Source organism: Palaemon carinicauda, chromosome 5, assembly GCF_036898095.1.
Source record: "Palaemon carinicauda isolate YSFRI2023 chromosome 5, ASM3689809v2, whole genome shotgun sequence".
Taxonomy (NCBI): Eukaryota; Metazoa; Arthropoda; class Malacostraca; order Decapoda; family Palaemonidae; genus Palaemon; species Palaemon carinicauda.
Window position 1 is genome coordinate 78,108,291 of NC_090729.1, and position 13,138 is coordinate 78,121,428.

A 13,138-nucleotide genomic window follows, 5' to 3' on the forward strand; every position below is an offset into this window, starting at 1 on the left:
GTCCTACCCCAACATTGGATCCCCCTGGATTCTGACGACCCAACACTTGAGAATAGTTCCGTCAAAAAGGTACAAACCATCTTCGGGATGGCTGAGATCATCTAATACTCTCACATATAGCTTCAAATGCAAATACCTCTAAACCGTGGTACCTCCTCCCATTCATCGAAGCAGGCATCAATAACGGATGTAGAAACATCCACGCCAGCGGATGTAATGGATGCAGACATTCCAACGCCAAAATACAAATGTATATATACATTTATATATATATATATATATATATATATATATATATATATATATATATATATATAAAAACTGTAATCTTTTCTTTTTTTGTAGTTATTACACAAAACAATTTTTACGTATGCTTATACTTTTTATGCGGGACTGTTTGTTTTGCAAATTATCATGCACCATATACCATTTGGAAGGGCAATCTTTGTTTGCACATGGTAGGCTATATAGAAAATTGTGAAAATAAGAATATTTCTATATAAAAAAAATTAATAAAAAATCTAGGTTCATGGTCTTTCCTCTAAAATTGGTAAATTTTTTCACAAAACCTTTTCCTTTTATATATATGAATTATATAAGAAATCTACGTATTCAACTTTCCATTGCCCTCTTCCTTTTTTCCTAGTGTTTTTCACTATTTAGTTATTACGCAAAATGACAGAGAAGGTATGCTTGAGGTAAAAAAAGGACTATAACTGTTTTTTAACAGAGAATCTTATGAGTGCATGGAAAATTTTATCTATGAGTTTGAATGTTTGCAAATAATTGCAATTGTCATGTTTTATATATCATTTGAAAGGGAATTCTGTATTTCGTATGGTATACAAACGTAAAAATATGAATATTTCTATACAAAACTACTTTAACGTAAATTTAGTTACATAAATTGTTAAAACAAATTGCTCACAAATCTTTTCATTTCATTTGTGGATTATATGGAACAATTTATTCAGCTTTATCTTGATTGGTTGAGTGATTTAAAATTCTCTGGCATCCTGACATTGAAAGTCATTGACGCCAATTTCGTTTGTTATAAAAGAGAAAAAATATTCAAGTTAAAACCATAGAAGCAAAGATGTCCTTATAAATTTTAAATAGCATTCAGATGACCTACATCAGAAATAAATATAAAAATACTGCTAGCATTGTAAAACACTTGGCAAGGATGAACCTGGCCTCCTCACTTCGAGCAGTCAAGAAAAACCTCACAGTCGTTAAAATTTGGCGGGTATTGACCAGTTAGCAGAAATTAACGTGTCAACCAAGTGTGACCAATGCGGAGTGAACAAAGAGCAGTCTCCCCCTTTCGGGGCATTATGTTATACCTCCATGAGGATGTAACATTCATTATTTCTCTCATCTTATTTCCTACTAATCAAATTCTTAATGCATGGTAAACAATTATCACAGAGAATGGGATATCTTATTAGTAGCAACTCAGCTGCAGCATACTTTGCCAGTCAATCTGCGTTCTCATTTCCAGACACACCTACATATGCCGGAACTCTTGAAGTTATACCTCTCAGTCAAATAATAAAAAGCCATTCTAAAATTTTTAAAACTAAAGGGTTACTGGAATTAAAAACTTATAAAGCTTGAAGGAAACTCCTTGCATCACTAAAAATAGTAAAACTGCCCTCCTCCTCCTATGCTATTTTCTCAATAGCGGTTAGCATGCCATACAGTTCGGCAGTAAATATAGAAGCTGTTAGAGGAAGTGCACCTCTACAATTAAAAGCATTACTGTACAGTATACTCTAAATCAAACCCCAGCATTAGATTTGAACCCATCAGTATATATAAAAGTTGATTCCCAATATTCTGCATCATTTTCCATGAAATGAGACCTGGCTTTGAAGTCAGTCACATTCTTTTTAACACCAATAAAATATTTACAAAAAGATACCTCTGGTAATTTCTATGGAGGGGTTCATGATATCCTAAAATGAAACACCCTACATCTAGCTAGACTGTGGACCAACTGTTTCAACTGAAAACCATAAGGTTGAGGAGATTTTGAGTGTAACTCAAAGCATTTTGAATGTATTATGAGGTTTGCAGTCTGATAGGCTATTTGAGTGTATTATGAGGTTTGCAGTCTGATAGGCTATTTGAGTGTATTATGAGGTTTGCAGTCTGATAGGCTATTTGAGTGTATTATGAGGTTTGCAGTCTGATAGGCTAAAGAAATACGAAGTCTTTGCAACCTAAACCCATACCAAACAATAGAAGAATTTTGGTAAAGGTCTAAGAGTAACTCGACACCATCAACAAAGGAGGCTTGTGATAGCCAAAGTTCTAAATGCTTCAGTGGACAATCTAATACTACAGTAGTAGGGAGTATAGCATCTAAAATCTTTAATCGATTTGGGGTGGGTGAAGAGTATATTTCACACCCAAAACTAATTTGAAAAAAATTTAGGACTTGTATAACTTCAAAATACTTTTGTGGTCTGCCCTCATGATGACCGGGATAAAACTTTTAAAAGATTCAAACTTTACTTTTAAAGCTTTCAAGTGAGGGACACAGGTAAGCCTGCAATCAAATAACGATCTTAAAAATCTAGCTTCACTTACAAATGGGATCTGTTGACTTATGATGTACATATCCTAGTCTGGATGTACTCCCCGAATACAACAGAAATGGAAAACAACAGTTTTGCCTGTCAAAAACTTAAATCGATTCATATCAGCCCACTGAATTATTTTGTCGATTGAGAGTTGTAATTTTCTCTCAACCATTGCCATTCTAGCTCCAGTAAATTATATAAAGATATCATCTACAAATAGTGTTGAGAAAATATCTTGAGGAATGGCAGAGGATATCCCATTAATGGTTAAAGCAAATAAGGTTACACTCAGCACACTACCCTAGGGAACTACTCCTTCCTGACAGAGTTTCATTCATTCAATGTGACATGAGTGCTTGAATTAACAATGGTAGCTCTCCTCTCAATCTCAAATTAGGAATGTTTTCAAGTATACCACATCTCCATGCAGTATCTATCATATGCCTTTTCAAGGTAAAAAAAGACTGTTGCATAGTGCTGTTTTGAGGCAAAGGCTTCACAAATAGAGGGTTCTAGTCGTACCAACAAATCACTTGTCGAGTGCATTTTTCTTAAACCACACTGGATAGGTAATAAAATGCTTTTCTCCTCCAGGCACCATACCAGTTTTGCATTAACCATCTTCTCCATGATCTTACATAAAGAATATGTCAATGCAATTGGTCGATAGTTTACTGCTAAAATCTTATCCTTACCGGGTCTTAAAAATGCTAAAATAAAGGCTAGTTCCCAAATACTTGGATAACTGTGATCATATCATATTCTGTTAATAATGCTTAAAACAAAAGAATAATTTAGTATTAACAGATATATTTCTAATCATTGCATATGACATTCCATCAGGTTCATGGGCTGTATCATTACAAGTAGCAAGTGCAAAATAAAATTCTCTTACAGTAAAATAAGCATTGTAAGATTCTTCGTTCCCTTTTGCAAAATTTAAAATTTTCTGTTCTTTACTGCTCCTATACTGGTGACCAGGAGCTTCTTCACACTTGCATGATACATTGGAGAAATGATTAGCCATGGCATTGCTAACCTCAGTTGCTCCAGTCACATACTGAACATTCACCTCCAACACTGGTGGTGGGTTAAGAGGTAAATTTGCCTGCTATCTTTTTTACTTTCCTCCATACAGAAGACAGCGGTGTTCTACAATTTCTTGTATATAATTAAATTCTCCTCAGTATGAGGTCTGCGGAGTCGAGTTAAAGATCTTCTTGTAGCTCTGTGCAGGGGACGTAGTTCTGATGACCACCAAGGGACTGGTCGTTGTTTAAATAAACCTGTGCTGTATGAAGAGTTCCATTCAATAAGTCTATGGCATCATCTACACTTTAAAACTGTTCTGCATTCCCTTCAATTTCCCTTAGCTCCTGAAATCTATTCCAATCTGCCTTGTCAAACTTCCATCACGGCAATCTTTGTAAGGGTGGATTATTGTTTGAATTTATAACATTCGTAGCATGATCATTAGTATGCCAGTCATCTAACGTTCTCCATCCAAAATCGAGAGGGCAGTTGGAGGTTACAATTGAAAGGTCAATGCATGACAGGGTACCTATCTGAACATGAAAGTGTGTGGGCTCTCCTGTATTAAAGAGTACTACATCTTCCTTTTCCACAATTGATATAATATTGCCCCTCGTCTTTGCTAAAACAACGCCCCATAAATGATGTCTACCATTCAAATCGCCAAGTAAAAGAAAAGGCTGAGGGAGTTGTTGAATCACCTCTACTAAATAATCATACATGTTATCATTTGGAGGCAAGTACAGAGAGCAAATTGTATATTTTCTCCCTATATCAATCTGTACAACCACTGGCTGCAGAGGTGTACGAATAGACAAAGATATTTGGAGAAAATCTTGATGAACGTATATAAGACTTTCGCCATTTTTTCTTACTCGATGGTCATATGGTATCCTACAGCTAATATATTCACAAGGACTTGGAGGATTATCAAGCTTACTCTCCTGTAGACATACAATTATGGGGGAATGCTCATGAATTAGTAGCCTAAGTTCTTCATAATTGGCAAATAAACCCTGACAATTAGATTGCAAAATGGAGCAAAAAAAAAAAAAAAAAAAAAAAAAGGTTTATTTCCTGGAAGGCATCTTGTATGAGGTCTTCCCATTGGCAGTTTTTGTTTCAAATTAGTTCCTGTAGGCCTCTTAAAGGACGGTCTTAATAAATTAGGTTTTACATTTGCCTTTTACATGTTTTTTTTTACCTAATTGGTGAGGGGGATGGTGGACCTCAACTTCAATTTTTTATTGATTTAAGTTGTTTTCTTGTTGATCTGAAATATCAACAGACAAAACATCATATCTATTTGATGTCTTAACTTTGGTGTTCTAGAGAAATAGAGGTCTCTCTCTTTTCCAATTAAGATGTGGTGATTCATCAGGTTTCAGCATCTTTCCCACCACAGGTGTACCTGATAACTCGGATTTAAGTGAAACTTCCAGCATATTAGGCAAAGATACAGCCTCAGAGAGGTTAGTATAACCTTTGTAATGGGGGACATAGGTTTAGTAGAGGTGGACAAAGCCTTAGGAGGCGATATTCTTGCCCCATCATGCAGCATGTTACCAGAATATGCATATTTCTTTTTTGTGAACTAAGGCACCAGCCACCATTGAGATACTATCGCTAGGGAGTTATGGGGTCCTTTGACTGGCCAGACACTACTAACATTGGATCCTCTCTGGTTATGGTTCACTTTCCCTTTGCTTACACATACACCGAATAGTCTGGACTATTCTTTACAGATTTCCCCGTCCTCATACACCTAAAAACACTGAGATTACCAAACAATTCTTCTTCACCAAAGGGGTTAACTACTGCACTATAATTATTTTGTGGCCCCTTTCCTCTTGGTAAGGAAAGAAGAGACTCTTTAGCTGTGGTAAGCAACTCTTCTAGGAGAAAGACACTCCAAAATCAAACCATTGTTTTCTAGTCTTGGATAGTGTCATAGCCTCTGTACCATGGTCTTCCACTGTCTTGTTCACGTAATTTTCACGTTTTCTTTACTTTTATATATCATTTCAAGCATTGCAAAGATATTCTGCTAATATTATGAAAATGTTTACTCAAAATAATGCAACAAACCAGAAGCTAATATTATTCACACTTTGGCCGTACCATGGCATAGAAAAGGTTCTGATTTCATAACTTAATTTAATCTTAAACACTTCCTTTGATTGGGAATTGCATCATCAATTATGGTAACTTTCCAGTAGCAAGCAATTCATAGCAGATGTGAATGGATGGTTAAGAACCCCATTTGTCTATATCTTAACAAAATTATATATATATATATATATATATATATATATATATATATATATATATATATATATATATATATATATATATATAAGGTGTGTGTGTGTGAATATATACCATAACTGCAATTTTATTTCAAATGTAAGTCAAACAAAGTTCATGGAATTAATGTTGTTATCATTACATTCATTACTGATAATGAAAGTGATAGAGGATTCGGGTACTAATGATATAGGTCTGCTTTCCAGCAGTATCAACTGATTGTTGGATTCCTTTGTTTTTTCCGATAAGACAATTCCTTCTTCAGAAGTTCATCCTCGGCACCAGCGTGTGCCATGGGACAGCAGCATTAAGAAGTCCCATATCTTGCATAGTTCTGTTTAATTATAGCAAGGAGAATAGTAAAGAATGTATCCGGCATTTCAGTCGGAGGTCATACACATTCTTGATAACCAAAAAATGGAATACATACTGATGATCAACAGCTTCAGTGTACATTGTCAAACATTTTGCAGCCTTCCCGTAATTTCCCTGAAGACAACGGGAAATTTTTCCTGAGGCCTATTTCAGGAGTTGTGAGGTTAGCGAGCAAAGTTTTATACGATTCCATGTGCATGTGTTTTTTTTATTCAAAGTAAATGCCAATTGAATATATGCATTTTACTCATCAGAAATAAATTTTCTCAGAGTTTTTAGATTTAATAAATACAAAACAATCCCCAACTCATCGATTACCCAACAGACTCGAAATCTATGCAAAAAAGAAATTGGTCAAGGAAAGTTGAATGGATTTATATACCACCACCCAGTGGCGATCCACCCCTCCTATCACTGGACTATTACAATTGTACCCTCAAGGTAGTAGTAGTAGTAGTAGTAGTAGTAGTAGTAGTAGTAGTAGTAGTAGTAGTAGTATAATAATAATAATAATTATAAAAAAAAATAATAATAATGAAAAAAATAACAAACTTCAGCACTAAAACCTGCTAATTATCTGGCACTCATTGTTACATTATACCCATACTATAAAGATTGGAAGTTATTAAAAGAGGCTGTAGTCCATAACATAAAACAGTTCTGTATATGATTACGTAATCATAATGTATGATAAAGATTAATGTAATATTTGTTCACTGTAATGAAAAATTTCCAATATTTCCTCTCTCTCTCTTTTAAATAAAAGTAAAATTTATACGAGTTCAATTGTTTTCACCATATCATAAGCTTACATAATTCATATTTGTATAAATTATCTTACAAGTATAAACGTATATATTTCATTTTATTAATGAAAAGAAAACTTTCCTTTTCTTCCAAAGAAAGTTTTTTGAGGGTATTATGACATGATAACATAGAATATTTTCAACTATGCTAAAAAATCAAACCAAAATTGAAATTTCTCTTACAACAAATTTGTTCGTTAGAGCAACACTAGATGTCAACATCAACCTTCTTTTTCTGACCTCGCAGTTCTCACTCGATATTTTATCAAAATTTTTTAACTTTATATTAGTAGTTCTCATATTATGATTTCTTTACTGACCTTTCTTTACAAAGTGCAAGCTTTTCGTTACCCCAAAAATAGGTATGGAAAATTATTTCATCAACACCAACCAAATCTTTGTACATGGAGGTGCTCGGTTAAGCATGAAGGGGATTTAAATAAAATTTTATGCAGTGCTTTTGTCAATATAAAAATCTGCTTTAAATAAAATCTATTAGATAACATATAGTGAGAAATACTTAATGAAAGTGAATAAGGATGATAGGAATAAGAATGGAATTAAGGAAAATACTAAATACGGAAAGGACTGAAATGAGCAGTAAAAATGTGTGAATAACAGAAAAGATAAACAAAAAGAAAATCAAAAGAAATATATATATATATATATATATATATATATATATATATATATATATATATATATATATGTATATATATATATATATATATATATATATATATATATATATATATATATATATATATATATATATGTATATATATATACACACACACATATATATATATATATATATATATATATATATATATATATATATATATATATATATATATAAAAGTATAATGCAGAAGAAGGAGGGGAATACAGGTATCAAGAATAAACTAAACTGAAATGAACAGCAAAAATGTGTGATTAAGAGACTGAAAATAATGAAAGTTAGGAAGAAAAGGAAAATCTCTTTGCTTTCAGACCACCATTCTCTTTCATAGAAACAAGATTTTACAGCTGCCTACTCAATTTAGTGATGGAATGGGGCACAGTTTAAAAACTTTGCCTTGAGCTTCAAGCTTAGTGGCTGCAGTAAGTGAATTTTCTGCATATATCCGTTTTATAATGGGATCAATACCTCAGCAGTGGATAGTCAAATCATTGGTTTTGGGTTCAGTAGATAAGGAGGAATTACTGTATGTGTGCATACTGTATGTACTATAACGAAGCTGATCTAGCGTAGAGTAAATAGGTTAGTCAGATATTTTATTTGTTTTCATATGTGCATTGAAGAGGTGAATAACCAGCTCTTAAGATGAGTTCCTCCCACGTAATGATACGTTTGTTATGCAAATTACGTAAGAATTTTGTCGTTAATTTCATTGTATTTTTTCTTAAAGTAAGTATATGTAAAGTTGCGTTATTTTTAAGAATTAACTTTTTATTTCACATATTTTGTTACGAAGTCTTACGTAAGCTGTTAGGAGTGTTATATGATCCATACGAGATATGAATAAAGGCTTATGTAAATCTTTTTTTATATTTTTATGAGGTATTGCGTCATATTTGTGAAAAAATACGCAATTCTTACATGTGCCACTTGTTTTAGAAGGTTCTTGAAAACCATAGTATTAAATCTTATCTTTTTTTTTATTTTGAGGACAAAGAGTGCGTGGAGCTAACTGAGAGAGAGCCGTCTCGTTATTGCGTCGGTACGCGTTCGAGAGAGAAACATTGACTATCCTTTCGCCCTAAGGCCAACCCCCAAGCTTCGATATCTTGGTCCTAGAATCTTCTGGAAGTACCTAATTCATATACATGTGCGGCCTCAGAACTGCATAGAAGTAGAAGAGAAACAGCCATCTTGTGAAAGAACCAAAGTACATCCCTCACTTTCTCTCAGTACCTATAGTGTGTCCTCTCCAAAGTGATTCTGAGCCCCAACGTAAATCGTGTGTTAAAACGATACGAAATAAGTTAAAGATGATTTTAATTTTATTGTGTTGTAGTGAGTGTTGGTATTGTATAAATTTTTGTAACTGGCTCTGTGCAAGTAAATACGTAAGTTAGTAAGTTTATCAGTTACTTTATGTAAGTTCTTTAAGAGTTTAAGCATTAGAGTGTAATAATTTATTTTGTCTTAGTCTAAGGTTTTATTCCGATTTAATATTTCAAGTCAAGTGATTATATAATTTTCAGAGCGTTAAATTTTTTTGTCTTAAACTAAGTAAATTCTTTTCAAATTGTAATTTATATAGAATATTTATTTTTGTAAAGAGTGTTTTATTTCAATCACCAATGTTTATTTCATACTCACTCGTATCCTGTTAATGAATCATAGTAAGAGGTGGTTTTAAATCATTCATATCAATAATTACCCAGTGTTATTTTAAGTGTACTTAAGAGACCTTTGGATATTCAGTGTTTTGTATATTGCTGTCTTGGAGTTATATAATTGTCTCAGAGTTTGGGTATCAATATTTTCAGGTGAGTTTGGAACTCGAGAGGTTATCAAGCTTCCCACCCGTAATATACATAATATTATATTTAGGTTCCCAGACCACGGGACCATAGTATAATAGTAAATATATATATATGCATATATAGGCTGTTTCAAAAAATTTGATATCATTTGAGATGTAAATATCACAGAAACTACATGATCAAGACAAATGAAACTAAACAAGCTTAATGCTAAACATCATAAGATTTATTCCACCAAATCTGAATCAGATATTCAATGGCATGTGGATTCCATGAATGATTTCACAAATGTTCAATATGCGCTCCGCTTGAGACACGGCACACTTCATTTCATACGAATGGCAAAGTCAATATGCATAATGTTCGCATTTGGGGCGATGAAAATCCCCATGCCACAGTTGAACATGAGAGGGGCTCGCCAAATGTGAATGTGTTCTGCACCATATCCAAGAATCATGTTCATGGCCCATTTTTCTTTCAGGGAAATGTGACAGGTAATGGTCATCTGGAAATGCTTCAGAACTGGCTAATGGATGAGCTCATTGCAAATGAACATGAAGACTTCATTTTTCAACAGGATGGGGCTCCACCACACTGGATGCTCACTTATCTCAATGACAATATGTGAGGGAGATGGATCGGGCATGCTGGTGTTGAAGACAGAGTGCTGCTGAATTGGCAGTACATGAAATATCTGAGATGGTAGTACATGAAATATCTAACTGAGATGTGACATGCAATATGATTTGAAGCATACAAAACCATAAAGACTAAAAGCTAAACTAAGGAAATTCTACAACCACACTTATACCAATTACGGTACACACCTGACCTAACACCTTGCAATTTTTTCCTCTGGGACTATGTGAAAGGAATAGTGTATAATCCCCCTCTTCCTGCAAACCTAGAAGAACTCAAGCAGATAATCACTGCCGCACTGGAGACTGTTACCCAAGGCATGCTAGAGCGTGTTTTGGAGGAGCTGGACTACCGACTTAACGTGTGCCGTGTCTCAAGCGGTCCGCATATCGAACATTTGTGAAATCGTTCATGGAATCCAAAAGCCTTTGAATATCTCATTCAGATTTGGAGGAATAAATCTTATGATGTTCAGCATTAAGCCTGTTTAGTTTCATTTGCCTTGATCATGTATTTTATGTGATATTTACATCTCAAACGATATAAATTTTTTTGAAACGCCCTTTATATATATGTATTATATATATATATATATATATATATATATATATATATATATATATATATATATATATATATATATATATATAGGCGTAATATATATATATATATATATATATATATATATATATATATATATATATATATATATATATATACACACACATATATATGTGTATGTATGTATGTATATATATATACATATATATATATATATATATATATATATATATATATATATATATATATATATATATATATATGTATATATATATAAAACGGTCCACATGTATTTATTTAAACCTATTACATTTATAAATATACTGTGGTTATACAGATGGAAAAATCTTCCTTCTTGGGTGTCTTCAATGTGTCATTTTTATATCTGAATATTACAAAAAAGTACTTCAGCATTATACTAAGCCCAGCATTATAACAGAGTAGTAAATTAGTGATGAACGAAAACTATTTCTAAGCATAAAAGGAGAGCCAAACAATGTGTTTAATCACAGAATAGTTTTCAACTTCACAAGTAATCTTACAGTTTTGCAAATAAAGCTTACACAAGGGGACTCAAGATTAATTCGTTTTTTTTTTAATTTTAAATAAATTTAGTTTTTTATAATGTTTAAGAAAAATATTAGGGTTTGTGTACAGGTTAAGAGTAAAAGTAAAGACATAAGAAGTAAAGAAATAAAAAATGTAAAATACAATCGCCAAACTTAAGGGATGAATTTAAGAAAAAATTAATTCCTCGATTAATTTATAATCGCAATTAAAAGTTTTAGATTTTTTACAAAGAAAAGTCAATGGAGAGGGATATTTTTTATACAACTTGTAGTACATGAAATATCTAACTGAGATGTAACATGCAATATGATTTGAAGCATGCAAAACCATAAAGACAAAAAGCTAAACTAAGGAAATTCTTCAACCACACTTATACCAATTACGGTACACACCTGCATTCTCCCTGGCTATATCAGCTACGCTAAATCTGGGTTTCTTGCGGGGAAGATTGGGAGGATCACGGGGAAGAATCTGAAGTTCACGATGAAATTTGATTCCCTGAATGCCTAAGTCTCGAGTATGCACAGCCCCTCGTGAGATGTATCCTAGCTGACCAGGGCCAACATATGGCTCTGTAAATCACAGCTCTATGAATGTTGGTATTTCTTAAGACACATGAAAGTTAGCCTTATAATGGTCTTTGTTTTCTCTTAAAAGCTAATTTTGTAGCTATGTACTAAAATTTTTTTTTTCTGAAAATAAGAACACATGTAACTATACATATTACACCTTTTAAAATGACCAAATTGCCCAAATAAAACGCTTCAAAGTGGCAGATTCAAAATTTTATCTGACATGAATTCACGCCATACCATACACAAACAATGCTCTAGATATTAATAGTATGTGGTTTGAAAGTTTTATAAGTACGTATTCAAGAGCCGTTTACTAAAAGTAAAACTTTTAGATACCAATCATTCATCTGTTGAGTTAATTTATAGTTACTGGTGTTCAACGTTGTGAAGATAACTAAACTATAATTACCAACACTTACAACAATTAACGGTCTGGTAATCCAGGCTATGAAATATTTGTCATGGTCATTACTTCAAGGCTAGGGCAAAATATTCACACCTATAGAGAAATTTTCATATGTATCCCGATACGGCCAAACTATGACAAATATGAAATTCTGGTTTACTGAATTATGTAAAAGAATTTATTAAGTTTTTTTTCATGAAATAAGCAGAATAATTTTGCAATTTTAAACATATTTAAGAAAGCGAATCAGTGTAATAATTATCTAAATCACGTAAAATAACTTTATTACAAATTTATATTTTTTTCTGAGAAATTCTATCTTGTGTCACCGTACATACGATGATGTTTTGCACCGTAATTAATTCTGGAATGAAACTGAAAATTGCATTAAATGCTGACTAAATTTTCTATATAACAAACCAATAAGAGTGACATATATTGTTGGAAAAAGTTGGAAAATTGTAGAGGACATAAATTTGTTTCTATACTGTAAGTAACTGAATTTACAATACTTATTCAAATAGAAATGTTGATATTTTTTATTTTTCTGTATTCCATATGTAAATGCACAAAAATGCCCTTTCAAATGGTATATATATTGAATAAGGCCATTATTTGCAAAAGCAACAACAGCCATAGAAAAAAAGCTTTGCAATCGTGGAATTCTTGTGTAAAAAAGTCTAAACGGATCTTACCGTAAGCAGACCTTCTCTGAGATTTTGTGCAACAAATAAGTAATGAATAATGCTAAGAGAAAAATGAAGAATGGAATGAAAAAAA

General features: G+C 32.6%; 1 protein-coding gene across 8 annotated transcripts in view; it reads right to left on the bottom strand.

Annotated features, from left to right (window-relative positions):
- Positions 1 to 13,138, bottom strand: part of LOC137641352 (protein GOLM2-like) — a 756,580-nt gene that overhangs the window by 188,064 nt on the left and 555,378 nt on the right. For 6 of the 8 annotated variants that reach the window (XM_068373821.1, XM_068373825.1, XM_068373823.1 and 3 more), the window contains one exon: positions 11,770 to 11,949. The exons of the other annotated variants lie outside the window; for them this stretch is intronic. In XM_068373821.1, the coding sequence (XP_068229922.1) occupies positions 11,770 to 11,949 (180 nt within the window). The remainder of the gene's footprint in view (positions 1 to 11,769; positions 11,950 to 13,138) is intronic. 8 annotated transcript variants of the gene reach the window in all.